The sequence below is a fragment of the Pungitius pungitius genome, chromosome 13, assembly GCF_949316345.1.
Source record: "Pungitius pungitius chromosome 13, fPunPun2.1, whole genome shotgun sequence".
Classification (NCBI taxonomy): domain Eukaryota; kingdom Metazoa; phylum Chordata; class Actinopteri; order Perciformes; family Gasterosteidae; genus Pungitius; species Pungitius pungitius.
In genome coordinates this window covers 6,932,603-6,950,943 of record NC_084912.1, presented here as the reverse complement: position 1 = coordinate 6,950,943, position 18,341 = coordinate 6,932,603, and the positions used below count along the sequence as shown (strand labels likewise).

Genomic DNA, 18,341 nt, shown 5'->3' with positions numbered 1-18,341 from the left:
AGATGTTGTTTTTCAACTTGGTTGGAGCAGAATCTTTTGGTCCTCAAAGAGTAATTGGCCGTTTTTTTCTTATTTTATTGTTCCGCGTAGCCTCTGGCAGGCAGAACCACAAACATACAAAAACAAATGTCAGGTTTCTAAGATGTATCTAAGATGCTTATTTGCAAGCTGTTTGTGAGTGCCTGTCTGTCTCCCTCTCCATCGCTGCCTCTGCGTCTCTCATCAGACATGCTGACTGCGCACTCTGCTGGGCTAATCCCATTGCTCATGCTCTGTGAAAGCAGATTAATTAACACTCATTTGTGACAAATAACTACGGCCAATTGTGACCGTCACAGTGCGTCGTCAAGCTACTTAATCATCTGTGCCTGAAACATACACAATAAACACTGTGTCGTTCCAACTCCCTCATCCACACACACACACACACACACACACAGACTGCTATGCTTAAAGGTGAGATATTTGAACGGGTCTTATCCTCTCTAATCATTAGTGTGCTTCAATGTGAGGGACGTGTTAATTCGCAGCAGGTGGGCGGGGGGGTTGGGGGGGGGGATTTGCCCCGAAGTGAAGGCACAGTCCGAGCAAGCGTCAGAAAGCTGTTGACGGCGACGTTGGACCGAACACACGAACTGTCAGACAGATGGTGCTTTGTTGTTGGCGTCATTACTTTGGTCAAATTAAAGGGTTTATGAAATCGGTTCAGTTGAGTTTCAACATAACTCTCGATTGCCTTGACTTACGAATGAGCGTAATATTTAAAGCATGATTCTATTCGTTCAAGTGGATTAATAAAGTTTTGTTTGTGAATAAGTGATGGTGATTTGGAGCACAGAAGATTTACTAAGAGGCAGCAGCTACTTTTGCATGCTGTCACTGCTGTAGTCTTATGTGCTTGGTACTCTGTATACAAATTGGAGAGAATGTTAAGAGTGTTTCTTTCTTTTTGTGGTGTAAAAGATTAACTAACGCTTTATATTACACGTTGTGTCACCTCCCATCATTCAAATTGCCTGGAGATTATGCAATCACTAATTTTTTTTTCTCCTATTCCTCCCTCTTTTTGTCTCCCCGCTTTTCTTCTGAATCAAAACCAATAACCAGGTTCAAAGAGTAAGTAATCATTCTGTGTGTGTGAGAAGTACAGTTTCTCTCCCATCTTCACTATCCATTCATTTTTTTAAAAGGAGTTGTGTGAAGAGAAGTAAATAATACGACTGTCAGTATTATGACGTCAACCACGTTGTAGGTTGCAGGATGGATGTTTATTTTGGCACTTTGTGTGGAACATCTAAAGGACATTCTAAAGGAAAATCAACCCCAAGTCAACAAGACATTTACCGTAGTTATTTAGTAAGCTCCTCTGGCTCATCTATAATGTTGCACCCCCATCAGCTCTGTATGTTCCTCATAGTTACACGTTCACTAAAGTTCATCCTTAACTACATGAACAATTTGCTTTTGCTTTTTATGTTTATGCATGAGGTGTTTTTTCTGTGGACTCCATCTTGTTGATTTGTAAACGTTGACTCTCTGCTCAGGCGACAGGCAGAGTGTGCCAAAACTGCCAGGATTCAGAAGGCTTTGCCACCTGGAGGGAAAGCGGCTCCGGCGGTGGCTCCCGGTGCAAACCTCTACGAGGAGCTGGGTGACAGCAGCATGTGAGTCCACCCTGACCCTTCCTCATCCACCTCCCCCCCCCCCCCCCCCCCCCCCTCCCCGCCTGCTCCCATTCTACGCCGGTATACTCTTGCTCTGCAGGTTCCCTTCTTTGAGCTTCTTCTCTGCTTTCATGTTAAATGCCAGTACTCCTCCTTTAGTGTTCATCCCTGCCTTCCACGCCAACTGTTGTCTAGCATTCGCAGTCATTTCCCCTCCGCTTCTCCAAAATGACTACTGGCGGCTCTGCACGTTGACGCAGACAGCCACTTTGTGCTCGAGAGATATTCCTCCCTACATCAATGGATCGCCTTGTATTTCGCTTCCTAACCATTATCCACTTTAAATGTCAGCAAACCATGGTGTACGCTGAGCAGCACAGCTGGGGATAGCTCTCGAGCTAATACATGAGCTCTTCCTGGGTGCCTTGGGTATGCTTTTTGTAATACGCTCATTCCAAAGGGTGTTTGGTGTTTATCGAATGTATAGTTTACCGGGAAGAGAAACAAATACAGTCGGGTCTGTGCGTTTGTAGCTGTTTTTCATAAATTACTCTAAAGATTCCTTTGAGCTTGCCTCTATGCCCGGTGCTTTGCAATCGGATTCCATTTTGAACACCAAACCTCTAATGAATTTCTAATACTGCCTGAATAAATTCATGTTAAATATGTAAATGGGATCAAATTGAATTTAAACAGCTGCCCCACTGGGTCTAATAATTTGTATTTACTGAATTTTTTAAATGAATACTGTTAATGACATTTTATTCGCATTATATAAAAGAAAATGAAAGCACGACAGCAAGCTGGAAAGAGCTTGCGTAATGTGTATAACAGATGTTGACCAACACCCAACAGCAAGCAGCAGCTTCTGATTCCGGAGCAGAAGAGCCCTCGTGGGGATTGCATTGCAGCTGAGCAACATTTATTTGGAGGTTATATATAAGCGTTGTTCCTATAAGAAAACCCATTAAAAGACTTTCTACAGAGAGCTATAGTGTGTAGGTGTGCGGGTGTGTGTGTGCGTGTGTGTTGAGCTTTTTTGATAGAGCTAGGCTCCAAGAAATTAGTGCGAGGCAATGGGATGTCCCCAAAACTCCCCAAAAACCCATCGTCTGTGTGTGTTTGTGCCACCAGGCTGACATACGCTGCAGGTACACACAGCAAATATCATCTCAGTATTGACGTATTCTCGAGCTTACGTTTCATCCACACTTCTGACAGTTCTGCTTTAGTCTTCTTACCATCTGTCTGTGTTTCTATCTCCTCCATTTCTATTCCTCCGTCTCTCTGGATTCAGACTGCAGTAAGTAATCCTAGAATAGATAACCTCTAAAGTCTATGATCGATATTATTTGTATGCTATAACACAGGGGAGAACCATAGTTTTCCCAATTCCTTGTAACTTTTGCTGAGCATACGCACATACTATATACAGTATAGGCTTTGTTTTGGTATGTAAAGAACTTAATGTTCTTTCGAACTGGGAGATTTTTCACCATTAATTCCCTTGTGCATTAATTATATATTTAGCCGATTGTCCTCTGTGGTGGTAGCAGTTAAAAAGTTCTCTTAGGCTTAGTGGAAGACTTTATGTTCCACGTAGTCAGGAAAAGTGAATTATCCTACTCTCACTACGGCTGTCTCCCCTCTCCTGTCCCATTTAGCTCCTCGTAGCTTTTCTGCTCTTACCTTCACATATCTTTGTGTTGTGACTGATTGCACTAATCCATTCAATATGGGTTAAGCAAAACTTGAATTATTCAGAATAGGCGTAGAAAGTCATATTTTGCACAAAATACAGATTGTGCCGACATTCTCAGTAACAGCCACAACACTTGAGAGTCATAATCAATTGAGACGCAGGAACAATGATAGCAGTGTTGCTTTTGCCCTGATCTTTTTCCTTTGCTCCCCTCACCCTTAAACCATAACCTTTCACCTGTTTTCAAGTCTTTTTTTTCTTCTTCACCTCTACTTTTCACTGGGGCAGGGTTAAAAAGTCTGTCATTGAGGAGGCCGACCACCAAAGGATTCTTAGCACCTTGTCCCGTCGCGCCATTGCATCCCGCGGCAACGGAGCGCTGCATGTCGACCTGCCCAAGTCAGAGAGCAACGTGACCTTCCTCTCTGATCGCAACCCACTCACCACTCACAACCCCGTGTACGACGACAGCAGCCCCGAGGTCTCTGCGCGGGGGGAGAGCCCGTCCGAAAAGCGCTTCTCCTTCTCCCCCCCCGGCCCGGCGGGGTCAGACTGCGTCCGGTCAATGCCTGCTCGCATACAGGGAGGGCCGCGCGGTTACGAGTCGCCCCGGAGACAAGCCCTCATGGACCCGGACGACTGGGAGCTCCGGCTCCTCAACTCGGCCGCGGGCGGCGGCGGGCGAAGGCCGGAGAGCTTTGGCGCGTTTCGCCTGAGTGGCGGTGCGGAGACCAAGTTGTCAGGACGTGAGCAGGTCAGGCATTCGGAGCAACAGGCCCCCCCGGAGCAAACCCTCAAGCACAGCGGTGGCTTCCGAGGCTCCTTCTCCTCCATCCTTGTCAGAGACGAAGACAGCGACGAGGTGCTGGAGCTGACCTCAGAAACTCTGCTCTCCATCATGGATTACCCCTACGGCCCCCCTTACGTGGGCAGGGATCTCCCCTCCGGCGTTACCGTTAATCAGGGAGGTGACTCGCGGCCCCTTGCTCGCCGGAGGTCGACCCCGCCCGTCCACGGGACGCTTGGCTCCAGCGTCGCCGGCTACGCGGCGGCTCAGCCGTGTCAGATCACTGTGGAGGTCATACCAGACCCACCAGAAATCCCCGCGCCGCCCCCGCCACCGCAGCATCCGCCCTCGCCGACCACGTCCCCCCCCTCTAGTCCGCCGCCCTCTCCCCCCTCGCCCCCCTGCATCCGTAAAGCTCAGTATTCGCCTCACCCCTCCCCTCCTCCCGTCCAAAAACGGGTTACGCCCCCACCTCCGCCGCCTCTGCCTCCCCCGCCTCTGCCTTCCCTGCCTCTCCCTCCCCCGCCTCTCCCTTCCCTGCCTCTCCCTCCCCCGCCTCTGCCTTCCCTGCCTCTCCCTCCACCGCCCCCACCCTCACCCACTAACGGCAATCAGTCGCGCCCAGTCGGCCAGTTTGTTCCATCTTTTTTGCCGCCCGCCTCCTCGCTCCGCCCCGTCTCCGAGAGGAAACACCCCCCTGCTCTTCACGCGTCGCAAGCTGACGCCGGGAAGAAGGAACTTAAAGGGATCCTGAAAAACATCCAGAATCTCGCCGACATAGAGAGATCCGTTGCCAATCTGTACAGCCAAGTAGACAAAACTAGCAAGGTGCCCAGGTTTAACAAGAAACCACAAGCGACTGAAGAATCAGCTGCTAACAAAATGCAAAGCTCTGATCCCTGGGAAGAGCAGAGCACGCCAAAAACAACCAACTCCAGCTGCGCGGTCCAAGTCGGCTCGGAGACAAGTGCGAGCTGCGCTGAGAACGGAACGAGTGAACTCAACGTGGCAGCAGACGTTCAGCAGACAGGCCATTTGAACTCCAGCAGCCCAAACGCCGCGGAGCACCCTTCCTCTCAATCCACAGTGTTCTGACTTTTCCTCTCTGTCTCCACATATACATTCATACGTATCCATATTCGTGTGGTTTCTCACTGTTATTATTATTATTTGCTGCACCGTTGGTGGTATTTTGCCATTAGCCATTAGCCAAGTCGAGTTTTGACTATCAGGGTTTTTCAGACTAAATGCTTTTTTTACATGATCATTTGTGTGGAAATGGAATTGTAGTGCCAGCTGTCAGAAATGTTTACTATAGAATGTGCTCACAGGCTTGCAATAGAACATAAAAGAGACTTGCAAATACGGTTGTTTTGATCCAGTTTTGCATGTTTTAATTACCTGAACTGCAATAAGATCTGTGATTTGATAATGTTAAGCATATCACAGAGTTTGTACTATAATTTATAGTTAAAACAGTGTTATCTGTTATTCTTATCTGTTATTTCTGAAACAAAGCCGCTTTGATTATACTAAACACCAACATTTGTGAATCTCAATGCGTCGGGGATCTGTTTCTTAAGCCTTTTACAGGCTGCATATCGCTGATTCTGGTCTGCTTCACCTACAACCAAAGCATGATGGTAAGGAAGCTGTTTCCTCATGCAGAATTCCAATTAGGCAATGTTAAATGTTACTTTTTTTTCTTTTTAACACCAGAAGAATGTCCAATGGGTATGCAAAGACTATGATACCGTATTACATCATTTTAAACTACTGTGTCATATACACCCCTGAGCAAGCGAACATAATACACAGAAAAAAAACTAATCTAGAATGAAGCAACATGAAATTAAATTAATTTGATTACACAAATGCAGGCTAGGGCAAACGCTTTAATATAAAATATAGAGGAGTTGAATGCAGATGTGACGGAGCCAGACACTGCTAAGTGGAAACATCTTATGTCGGCTATAGAACCACATCGATTGGGTTCCCCGGCCGGCTCACGTTGAATGAAGAGAGGCAACCTCTGGTACCTGTCAGCTCACATGTCTGCAGTGATCCTCCCACGTGATGAAATAGTCAATGTAATGTTCTGGCGCACACTGGAAAAAGGCTAATTAAAGAACCAATCATTCGTTAACTAGGACCGCTGCCTTTGGGACTGTCAACTACTGTTACCCTCTCCTTTTTTTTTCATTCCTCTGACCTTCTGCCTTTGGCATTTGTCTGTGTTTCCCTCTCACTTCTCCCCCTGTAGTTGGGTCTAATACTCTCCAATCCATGGTCTCTTCTTGTTAATCTTTCCTTGTGGTTCTCGGGAGATTCTATTACCTTCTTCACACTCATTGCAATGCGGCCTCTGGCCCCCTCTTTCTTCCTTTTTTTCCCCCACTTCTACTCCTCTCTGTCTTCCTCCCACATTTCTCCCTTCATGTGTTTGTTTCATGACCTGAGGCAAATGGTCTTAGCGTTCCTCCATTTCAGAGCAATGTAATGTTTGATTCATCAAACGTTCCCCTGATGGGCAGATCGAAGGCCTGCTCGTTCTGTATTCTATGTTCACCACATGGGGTAATCTCTTTTTTATAAAGGCAAGAAGCTCACCTGCTGGGGTTTTTCACCCATAGAGCAGAATGCAATAATGAATGGCATCCTTCATGTTACATTTAACAGCAGTCTCCTCCAATAATGTTCGAATTTGAAAATAACTTCGTAGTTAACAAAGTATTTGGCCGTAATCAGTATCTATGGACCCACAGATGCTTTTCAACAGGGATCCATGTTGCACGAAAACATGCTCTGCTCTGACATCATATTTTCCTTGTTGTTTGAAGGTAATATCAATACCACTCCCACATTCAAAATAGATATCACTCTCCTCATCCAACTCTCAGCAGAGAGAAGCGTATTTTGCCAAAATGTTGAACTCATCTTTGACCTTTAATTTCTTCTACAATGGCTTGGGTAAATGTGCGTTGTTTTCAACCTAGAAATGTCACACTGCTATCAATATAATACACTGGGTTCTTCAGGATGCCATCTCCCTGTACTTCCGAGCTCAACTCTCACCTCTCTTTTTACAACATTACCTCATCACCCATCTTCCCCAAAATCCCCTCTGTTGCGAACTTCCCGTGGTGCTGCCGTCCACTGGGCAGTTGTTCCTCATGTTTCATGAATCAGCAGCAGCCAGCAGCCAAGCCAACAGGTCATCCATCAGATCCCACTCCCATCATCCACTATGCCTGGGAGGTGTGGCCATATGGCTGCGCCCTGTCCCCCGGTCCCTGCCCATAATAACAGATTACAGCTCCCGCGAGGAAGCTCACATCATTGCTTGGCCATATATCTGAGCGCGAAAGTCGTCATTATTTATGGGCCGAGACAGTTAACAGTTGTACGCTTGTGAAAGCGGGAGGGTTCAGCCGGGCTGCGCCATTACTCGCCATTTCTCATTGACTCTCACTGAATGCACTGCAGATGTATGGTTGTCCTCAGGTGTTGTTGTTTATTTTTGTGATGGCACATTATGGGATAACCTCAGACAATTGTTACAACTTTCTTAAGAGTCAGTAATTCCTCCCTGAATCACAATGTCCTTTCCCTATCTGCTAAGTGATGCTGTCTGTGTGAACACTGATTTTTTTTTTTTCAAACTCCAATCATTCCGGCCTCTTTGATATTTGCATTTATCGTATCTTTTTTTTTTTCTCTCCCTGTTTGGAAGAGATAACAGTGGGGAAAACAGCCCACACCAGCACAATAACATTGTGGCCTAGGGCCTCCTTTTTTTTTTAAACCCAACAATATCTGCAACACTAATTTAACATGTGAAAATGCGCAGTAAGTAAATCTTTCACAAATTTCTTCACTGGTCAGCAGGATGTAGTGCTGTAGACTCAACATTTCATGCATCTGAAAGTACTTGAAATGTTGCTGTTAATTCATATTCATTGTTTGTCTTGTTTCCTCCTTTCTGCGGCACACAGCAGGCGAGGCTACGGCAGACAGGTGAGCATTCCTGTTGTGAGGTGTTCTTATCTTTGTGTTGCGCCAAGACATGTTGTCACTCTCAAAGCCGGTTGGAGGCAGCTTATATCCTATTACTCTTATCTACAACTGACTTGATGGAAAACTCTGAATGAGACTACTAGAAGATCCCGCCGATAGGACTTCTGACACTGACATTACAGTTTAGGTTTGATTTAAAAATCTGTTCTATTCCTCTATGTTCCTGTCAATTGTCATATAGGCATTTGGAGGACTTTTTCTCCTGTGTTGGAAAAAAACAAACTAATCCCAGAGTCCAAACAAGGCAAAATTGTTTGATATTAAAATGTTTTTTGTCACCTTCAAATAATCTATGAACTGTCAGAATCTAACAAACACACAGTGTTTTTTTTGTCTTACTTCCCATCATGCTTGACTTAACATCTTCCACCTTTATCCTTTTGCTTAATTTCCATCGATATTTTATCAATCTTTCCATCTTGGTATAATTATGTATCATAGCATAGGCAAAGCAAGAAATGACACGCCTGCAACGTCTGTTTTTAAATCTGAAGTGTGTCGAGTGAACTCTTCCGTATGTTTGTGTCTCTCCTCACCATCCCTCCCTTTCTTTACCTTATCCTTCTTCTGTACTCATTTTTGGCAGCAACAGCAACTGCTGAGGCCATCTCTTCTGAGACCCGAGGTAGAAACCCTCCTGCTTTCCTTAACTCACAGGGGTTGTAGTCATTCTCCTGCATGCTCGCCCTGTACGCTGCTGGTGCTCTTCTTCTTCATCTTCTTCTTCTCCGAGGAGTGCTGAGTAATTTCTCTCTCTGCCTCTCTGAAATAAAGGAACTCTCCATGGAGTCAGGTATCGAGCCAGGCCAGGACTACTACGCACAAGACTACTATAATTACGACCAAGGGTGAGCGCGCAGCCCACGGACCCACCGGCTCATCTCTCATCATTTGCACTCGGACCAATGAAAACGGTCTCCTTCGGTTCATTTAAAGCTCAAACAAATAACATTATTAGGACTTATTTGTTGTGAAATAGCCTTCCAGCTCCCAATGCTTTAAAATCCTTGGGGAGAGTCGAGCATTTTAAAGCAGCTTAGAATGAAATAATGAGTGTAACTAATGTTTGCCCTTCAGCTGTACATATCATCCAAGCGTTTACCCTTCCTGCTCCCATCAAGTGGGATCAATTATCCTGCTTTGAGTCGGGCACCTGAGAGTGTCTCAGCGCTTCTGCGTGGTTTATATGATAGGCATTGTTTTGGCTTGCCTGTTACATAGCACAGATGGGCCGAAGAGGGAAAACATGGAACTTAAAGCCGTAACAGCTGCTGGTAAATTGTTATTCATTAAACGCTCCCGCTCTACGACAGGTGACTTGCAACACACCGGGGAATTTCATCCAAACGTGGATGGATTCCGCACTCCACAGGCCTGAAATGCTGACAATTGTATTCAAAACCATAAATTAAGAATTGTAATTGCCTTGGTGGTTGCTCAGGGACTTAGTCTACATAATCTTTACAAACTGTAATTACCTCAATGTGTCTAAATCACGCCAACTTTCATTTGCTAAAAGTCGTAATTGTATTTAAATTGTCTGCCGCAAAGTTCATCGTAACAGCTGCTGTTGCCGAGGAGTTTGCCCTCATCACTGGATGTCTTTAACGGGGTTCTATATGCATTGAGCACTCCACAAGGTGGCATTCATCAGATCGTGCGGCGAGCCCCCTGCACGTGCTCAGAAGGTGGTGCTGACACAAATTACCATCAGCGTCTTTCCTTTAGGTTCTTCTGTCATTTGTTATTGTGGAGTAAGAGGAATTAGTCACATGTTCAGTATCAGTGATCCGAAGTAATTGAGAAAATAGAACTGCATTCTGCTCTCCTTGGACGAAAGTATTGGATTTTATACATGCTCTGGAATTTAAAAAAAAAGTACATTGGAGAAGAGCAACCTTAAATTATTTCAAGTTCAAGTGTTGAAATGCATTAATGACATTTTAGGCAATACATATTACCCCACAGGTCTCCATATCAGTATGTCAAGGCATCCTTGCAGGTTATTATGTTAAGTATATTATGTTTTTCACTGTTTATTTTTTTGTAAACTCGTATCACCCTCTGCAACTAGTTTCTCTATTATTTCCTTCCAAATTTCAACACAAATGAATGTGTATCCTATACCGAAATGTGCCAGTAAATTTGCCCTGTTTCATTGTTCACATTTTGTGTGAATCTGTTACTCAGGTACGACATTCCTCAGTATGGCAGTCGGAGGAAGCTGATAGCTCCCATGTATGATGAATATGGAGAGGTGATCATGGAGGACGATGGGTATTTCTACAGTCCCCAAGGCCCTGAGGTATTGGCTTTCCTTTGGATGTGAATTTCATACTTGAATTAATAATATCAAGATTGTTAGTTATTGTCTTAATAGAATCTGTGTTCAATGTATAACAGAATGTGAAGTGCCATCCCTGATTCATCATCACAGAAAGTTGCTGAATTAAATATGACTGTCTTAGGGTCGAGGCAGAGGCAGGGGACGTGGTCGCGGTGGACCCAGGAGGGTTGCATTTAGGGACACGCCACCAGGGGATGAAATCGAACACGCTGAGCCAGCAGTCGCCAGCGAGCCCTCTAAGGCTGCCAAGAAACTGAAGTCTGTCATGAAACTCAGCAAATTCCTGGCTGCCGGCAAACAGCCTTCTGATGCCAGTCCTTCTGGCTCATCTCCATGGAAGAGAGCCAAGATGCTCAAGATGTTTGGTGCTGGGAAGAAAGACCAGGATTATGCCAAACTGATGTCAGCCCGCCGTATTGACAGCCAGGAAAGTCTGAGTGGCATACCAGCAGTTTTGGGACCTATTGATAGCAAGTCTGATACCCGCAGCCGACTTGGCAAAGTTTTGAAGAAAATCAAATTAGGCAACAAGTTGCAGTTTCGGAGGAAGTCGAAAAGTAGTCATGACTCGGCCACAGGCAGTGAGAGAGACGAGGAGGAGTCACAAGTAGCCAGCGAGGATGACAAAAAGTCTAAAGTGTCCATTAGTGTTACAGAAAGTGAGCCAGAAGCAGGGACAAGTGGAGTCAGCAGGGTGAAAGACTCCGATGAAGAATCCTCGGAGAAGAGCAGTATTGACAGAGATTATCTGAAAGTTGATTTGGACCGGGATGATGCCAATGAAAGCACTGTTGACTCAGAGGAAGAGCCTGATGAGGACCCGGGGGATTCTGATGAGGAAAGCAAGTCCAAATCTGAAGGAGAAGAAACAGAAAAGGAATCGGCCAGTGAAAAAGAATCTGCGACTGAAGGAGAATCAGATTCGGAGAAAGACTCAGAGTCAGAGAAGTCATCAGCTACAGAGAAAGAATCTGACACTGAGAAAGACTCAGAGTCTGAGAAGGAGTCGGAATCTGAGAAAGAAACCGAATCAGGAACAGGCACAGCGACAGAGAAGGAAACAAGCACAGAAAAGGATTCAGGGACAGAGAAAGACACCGATGAAGAGTCTGAAGAAGGAGAGACTTCAGGGAGCACTCAAGAAAGTGGGTCTTCTGCACAGTCTTCTATGAAATCATCAGCTGACAGCAGCAAGCAGAGCAGCAAGCTTAGCAGCGCTTCAGGGAGTGGCAGTGGCAGCAGTAGTGGCAGCAGTAGTGGCAGCAGTAGTGGCAGCGGTGGTTGCAGCAGAAGTGGCACCAGAAGTGGCGGCGCTAAAAGTGGGAGTGGCAGCGCTAAAAGTGGGAGTGGCAGCGGTAGCGCCAGCAGTGCTGCCTCTTTATCTGGCTCAAGTATTCGGTCATCACAAAAGACCAGATCATCGGTACGCACAGTGGCTTCAGAGAAGTCTAGTGGAGAACTCAGTGAGGGCGAGTCAGGAACAGGGACAGCCAGTGAGGCAGAGTCAGTGTCCGGAAGTGAAGGCTCTATGTCTCGAGGTTCCAGCCAGAGGAAGATGTCTGGGTCAGAGTCTGGTGAAGGCTCTTCTTCCGGCAATCAGATAATGGACCAAAGTTCCCTGGTAAGCAGGGAGAGCAGAGCTGGATCCAAATCCACCACAGGCAGCCGGCGTTCCCAAAGGTCCGGTCTGAGCCGCGGATCTGAGGATACAATCACAGAGGAGAGTGAGGAAGAGAGTGAGGCTGAATCGGATACTTCTGAGGAGAGCAAAGGGGCAGTCAGTGAGGTCAGCGATGAGGCGTCGCTCTCGAGGTCTAGTGTGGCGTCCAAAGACCCGGGGCCTTCTGCTCCCTATACTGGTCCACCATACAGCTCAGACATCAAGAGCATCGGTGACACCTCTGTAGAAACATACGGCGGACTGTCCCCCATCACTGAGGTGGACGAGGATGCCATCTCCTCTGACAAATCCTCGACCAGTGCCGGCAGTGCTTCGAAGGACTCGGGAGAAACAGAAGCTACTACGTCAGATGCGGATTCTGAGTCTGAAGGAAACTCAACTTCCTTCTAGAGAGATTTATTGTCCACCGTGAAGTAAGAGTGAATAAAATCAATTACTCTTGCACGGAATTTAAGAAATATTGCTTGCCTCTGCAGGGTGTTTCAAACGTCCACTTTTTTCTCATTTCCCTAAGCAAGAAAAAACCTTGGTGGTTTCTTGCTGTAAAAAATCGAGTTTTGCTCTTTCTTACACGTTTGACTAATCTTTCTCTCTGATGTTTCCTGAGTCTTTTTATGCCTGTGCGCTTTGTATACTATCCGATTCTTGTTTCTGTTGTGAGATTTTGCATGTTGCTGTATCATCTGTTTGTTTGTCTTTCTGGGACAAGAGAGAAAATTATGGCGAGAATTCCCTGTGAATACCGTCATTTTGATACCTGCTTTATTTCCCCTTTAAACGTACGTATACTGCACCTGCTGTAAAACCAATACATATTCTTTGTACTCTCCTCCTCAGCTTGGGAAAAACACGCGGATTAAACTGGTGGTAGATCGGGAGAAGGAGACCAGCTCCACAGGAGAGGAGACCACCACTGAGACTCAGAGAAACCGACTTCCCAACAGTCACGGCAACATCAACGGGAACGTATACCTCGCACACAACGGGACTATCGTCCGAACGTGGCGGCCACCTCACGCAAACAATTTGAAGGGCGGGTCCCCGTGCCGGCTCGGTAAGCATTTTAAAAAACTAGACAAGTTGGGGGTGACTCATGAGGAGCCCTCACCTACTCCTGGCATTGATGGCACGGAAAAAGACACAGAAAACGGAGCTGGTACATGTGCTCCCGCTAGCGTGGACATCAACCTCAATTGTCGGGCCTCCCGTGGCTCCCTCGGATCCACCGTGACAGATCTTAAAAGTTTTGGGTCCAAAACCAATATTGCCAAGGTCTTGATTGACAGAAACAGCAGTGGCCGTTGTGTCGGTGAGGAGCAGGAGACTTCTGTTGACAGCCACAAGGAGAGCAGCGAGACACTGGGGTCCCACAGTGAGCACACATTATCAGATGAGGAAGAGTTGTGGATGGGACCCTGGAACAGTTTGCACATACCGATGACAAAACTCTGACTCACCATGCGGATAATACAATACATCTCCTTTTTGTTATTTTCTTATCCTTACCATGTTGTCTTTGTGAAGAAAAATATCTTTAAAAAATGATTGTTAGCCTCAAGTGGATAAGCTCCGATAGCTGTCCACGACAGGCAATTGCACTTAAAATCATATTTGATATAACCATAAAACATCAAAGCTTCATTTTTATGTGAACCGTTAACTGTAATTTCACGTCTTTATTGAAGACAGAAGATTGGCGTCTTTTATTGAATGATTCCATGTTAAACTTTCTTTTCTCAGTTTGAGTTTTTTGTTTTTCACTAAGCAGATCATAAAGAGATTGTAATTCATTTCACTAAAGATATTTATGTAGGAATCATGGTGAACGTATGAAGAATTTGTGATGATAAAGTATATTATAAAGAAAATTATTTTGTTAAATGCATTTTACTTGCAATGGATTAAGATTGTCATTGATTATTTTATGTTGGGATCACTTGACAATGTTTTTGGAAATTTCTGAAATTATATGAAATTATTTTTGTCTATTTTGTATCTAACAGAGATGGTGAATCTAACATGACATTAAAGACAAAATACGCACACGACTGTTATTCCTCTATTTGAACAGTGAGATATGACAGATTATCAAGTTTCTTTTTAAAAAAGGACATTTTGAACTAGAGTATGTGGTATCTTCAAACCCTTTATATGATGCAGATTCACTCTTCTCATGAACATTATTAACAAACATAATTAGTCTAAAGGGAGAAAGGACTACCACATTTTTCTAATCTATTTCAATGCGTATAGGGAAGCATAGTGGCAGGATTTGATTATTTCTGCTACTTTATCCCATCCTCAATGTCAAGGTGCTTTAGAAACATGGCGCAATTTAATAGAAAAAAATCATTGTTATAATATATACCTTGGAATTTTATAATGGGGATGGAAGTTGGAAATAAGGTCGCACACAGCAATATGGACATAGCAGTAACTCAAAAAAATGTCTGCAGAGAGAGTTGTGTCAGAATAAGTTTCTTTGCTGTGCAGTGGGCTTTCTTTATAAGAGAAATGACAAGTCGCCACTCATGGGGATATGGATAGTTACTATACCTCTGAAAAGCAGTGGGGAGTTTGCACGGAAGTACGGAGAAACTGACAGCCTTGTTGAGCCCCGTCTCTCACCTGTCAACAGAAAGTGCATGGAATAATAAAAAAGATGGCATTGATTGCAACCAAAAAGCAAAATACAATAGAAATCTCAAGCACCTCATTGCAATTTACACATCAAACACATCCAGAATGACATTTGCAAAAAGTGTCCTGCATTCGATCAAACCGTGACTGCCAATCAAGTTCTTTGGAGGCTGTGGTTCAGAAATGAAAAGGAACTTTTTTAATTCACCAATTGTGTCTTTTCCAACTGTTTAAAAGTGTGCCATATTGGCTGCATACATTTTTGGATGTGCACAGATAAGAACAGCATCTCTCTTACACTCACTGTCAAGAGCCACCCACTCCGGCTCTTCGTGCGCCCTAACAGGAACTGCCACTGCTGACAGGAGCTCCGCACTCTCTGCTGCGCAGTAGACTCAATCTTTTCGTCTAACTTTCCTATAAAACTTCTGTTTTGATTTTTAAAATCTCTAAATGAATTAAAAGAAGAATCTGTATCCGTAAAGTAAAAATATAGCATTAGCTAAGTGACCTTGTCTTCTCCAACACAAGGACACACAACACCAATCTTGTATTCAATGTTGAATTGGATTAAAGCCGGTGCAACAAATAATGGGAGCGTTTCTCCTGTGCATTTCCTTCTGTCACAGGATTATGTCCAAAGCTTTTTATTTTTACTCTTCGCCCTGATCATTTTACTTAGTAGATTAAATTACAGCATTAAGAATGCAAATAGCTCTGCTGTAATTATTTTGTGGCCCCAGACAGCCCACAATCTAAAGTCTCTTCAAAGAGAATTTTTTTGTCATTTGCATTTAAATATTTATAAAAAAAAGACTGTGAAAAGATGATGAAATGTAAAAAGAAATGATATTTCTAAGCAGATGTGAAGTTGCATTACTGTTTACTGTCACAAGTGTTGTTTGTCATAGTACAGGCTGTAAGAAAGAACAAACAAACATAATGATAACTTTATTTAAGTGAGCCTTAAATATATATATAAATTCTACATACTTTATATATTATTATATATATTTATTATATATTTATTTGTATGTTATATATTACCATATTTTAAACTCCATGCAGCACAACATGCTGGAACCACTGAGCAAAAAGAGACAATTTACGAAACAACATTTTCATTTCATTTCTGCCCCGGAAGAAAAATGGCAAAAATATGTTTCACTAAGAAGTAGGCCACGGATGCTTATTGCTTCAGTAAACATTTCATTTATTTAGTTGACATATAAGTGCTGCACTAATACAATTTCCGTCTTCCAGTTCGTCTTCATGGGGATGAGACAAAGACAAAAGTTATGCGAGAAGTTTTCTCTCTCTTATTGCCTGTCACAGTCAAGTTAGACATCCAGAGATATTTATTCCCTTCCTCGATATTCATTACATTTTAGTTTTGCTGCGGCAATGTGACCTGTATGATCCCTTTTTTCTCATAACGTTCCTTTAAAATGAAGTTTGGTTGGGAATAGATGAAAGAGTAATACAGAGTTGTAATATGAAATACACTTAAAAAAGTACAACAGTTTTTCAGGCCTGCGGGCCCCGCACGGCTGTGTGGATGCTGATCGGCTCGGCCTCCCCTTCGGTCCAAACTTGCTTTTAAATATTGTGAAGTACCTTTGTTTGTGACCAAATACCTACAGAGGCCAGCATGGCTGCGTGCCTTTAGTCTTATTTGATGTAACGTGATTGAAGTGTTTCCAGTTAATCCCAGGATGGACAGTTGAGGTCAGTTTCTACGAATGAGTCTGCAGGAACACAAACCTCAGTTTCTGTGTCTCTAAATGGTTATGAGAGTAATAGTAAATAGTAAATCCCATGCAGGTTATTGAACTGATCACAATTGTGGCAAGCAGTATTTCTGTATTATAGAATTTTCACCTTAAGGTTGATTTAAATGTTTTCAAACATTCTGCAAAAGAGTTTCTGCCACAGTTTTTGTTTATGTGAAGCAATTTTCTTGAGCAGTAATTCTGTACTCTGTATAATAGACCTGTGGACGTAAACCCTGACACAGAAATACTGCTGTGCTTCACAGAGATTCATGAATCTTGAAAGGTTTTATGTAAGGTTGTTATTCATGCGATGCATGCACCAAACAATGGAAGGGAGTCCTGCTCCCTTTGCCAGCTCAGTTTGTTTAATGTAAATGGTCTGCTGAGATCTTCTTCCTGCACCTTTAGTTTAATGAGTGCAATGAGCATGTACATATGTTCACTTCAGCCAAACGCGTCTTTAGCAAGTGAACACATTCATTGGCTTGCTGAGCATGTAGTTTCGCTGGGGCTGATAGAGCCACATTGCGTCTGAAATGTGAGATTCAATTTGACGGGGAGAAGAAGTACGAGCAACTTCACAGAAATGTATCAATATTAAATCACCTTGTAATCAAATATTCATAGTGAATGTAAAGTAGAAACAGAAGCTCCATAGAAACTAGGATTCGGATTTCTTTTCTTTTTTTACAGATACGAAAAGTGTCAGTAGTCTGTTATATATCAACCCCTGCTGAGTAATAATTCCCTGTTGACATTATATGGCACATTTTTCTTGCCATTTTGAGAAATACTTTGTGCTCAGAGTTATGAATAATTTGATTTGCTATACAGGCAAACTGTCCAATTTTAAAACACTCATCACTTAAAAGTCATGTAAATGTCACAGACACTGCGTTTGTAGAAATATTGCATGGACAAATGTCCAGAATTACACCAAAATCCCTTTAAGGACTCTAAGCTGTGTTTATAGTACACACAGCATTTAGATTGCTGTTTGATTTCTTTGCCCACGTTTGTTGATCTTTTTACCCAGAAGGTGTGAAAAAAGCAAATAGTAGTCACTTATCACACGTATTGCTAGATCTCATAAATGTGGAGAGATGTTTTATAGCTGAAGCCCGCACATGAGCATGCAGGTTTGATTTGATGTGTGCACAGGAGGAGCAGCTGATATGTTGTTGCCCCTTTCACCTGCTTAGGAATGTAATTCTCAAATACAGGTAAGCTCTGTTCTCATTGCAAGTCCACCGGCAAGCCTCCCGAGTTTTACCTATTAGCATAGCCTATATAGGATATCCTGGCCTAGAGCAGCCAATATGGTAATCTACCCATGACTCATTCTAAAGGAGATTATCACAAATCCCCAACGGAGGCAGGAGAAACTCCTCATAATACCTATCCGTCATCATTGCCTATTGCGTGCCCAGACCTGGAGGGCAGGACTCTTCATTTCCTCCTAAATAAAATGACCCATGTCATTACTTCAGTCTTGGAGGTCACACATTTGTTCACTTTTACTAAATCATCATGAGGATAGGCATAAAATTGCAAAAAACAATATAACCATTTTCTATTACAGAGTCCGAGAAATGTGCGTTTAGTGAACACACACACACACACACACACACACGCACACCACGGCTACTGGGGAAATTACGGCTCACG

General features: G+C 43.7%; 1 protein-coding gene across 2 annotated transcripts in view; it reads left to right on the top strand.

Moving 5' to 3' along the window:
- Window positions 1-14,306, top strand: part of LOC119214148 (protocadherin-15-like) — a 148,648-nt gene extending 134,342 nt beyond the window's left edge. For both annotated transcript variants that reach the window (XM_062566506.1, XM_062566507.1), the window contains 6 exons: window positions 1,545-1,664; window positions 8,149-8,170; window positions 8,817-8,855; window positions 9,005-9,078; window positions 10,421-10,535; window positions 13,096-14,306. In XM_062566506.1, coding sequence (XP_062422490.1) covers window positions 1,545-1,664; window positions 8,149-8,170; window positions 8,817-8,855; window positions 9,005-9,078; window positions 10,421-10,535; window positions 13,096-13,710 — 985 coding nt within the window. In that variant the 3' untranslated portion in view covers window positions 13,711-14,306. The remainder of the gene's footprint in view (window positions 1-1,544; window positions 1,665-8,148; window positions 8,171-8,816; window positions 8,856-9,004; window positions 9,079-10,420; window positions 10,536-13,095) is intronic.
- Window positions 14,307-18,341: the final 4,035 nt, after the last annotated feature.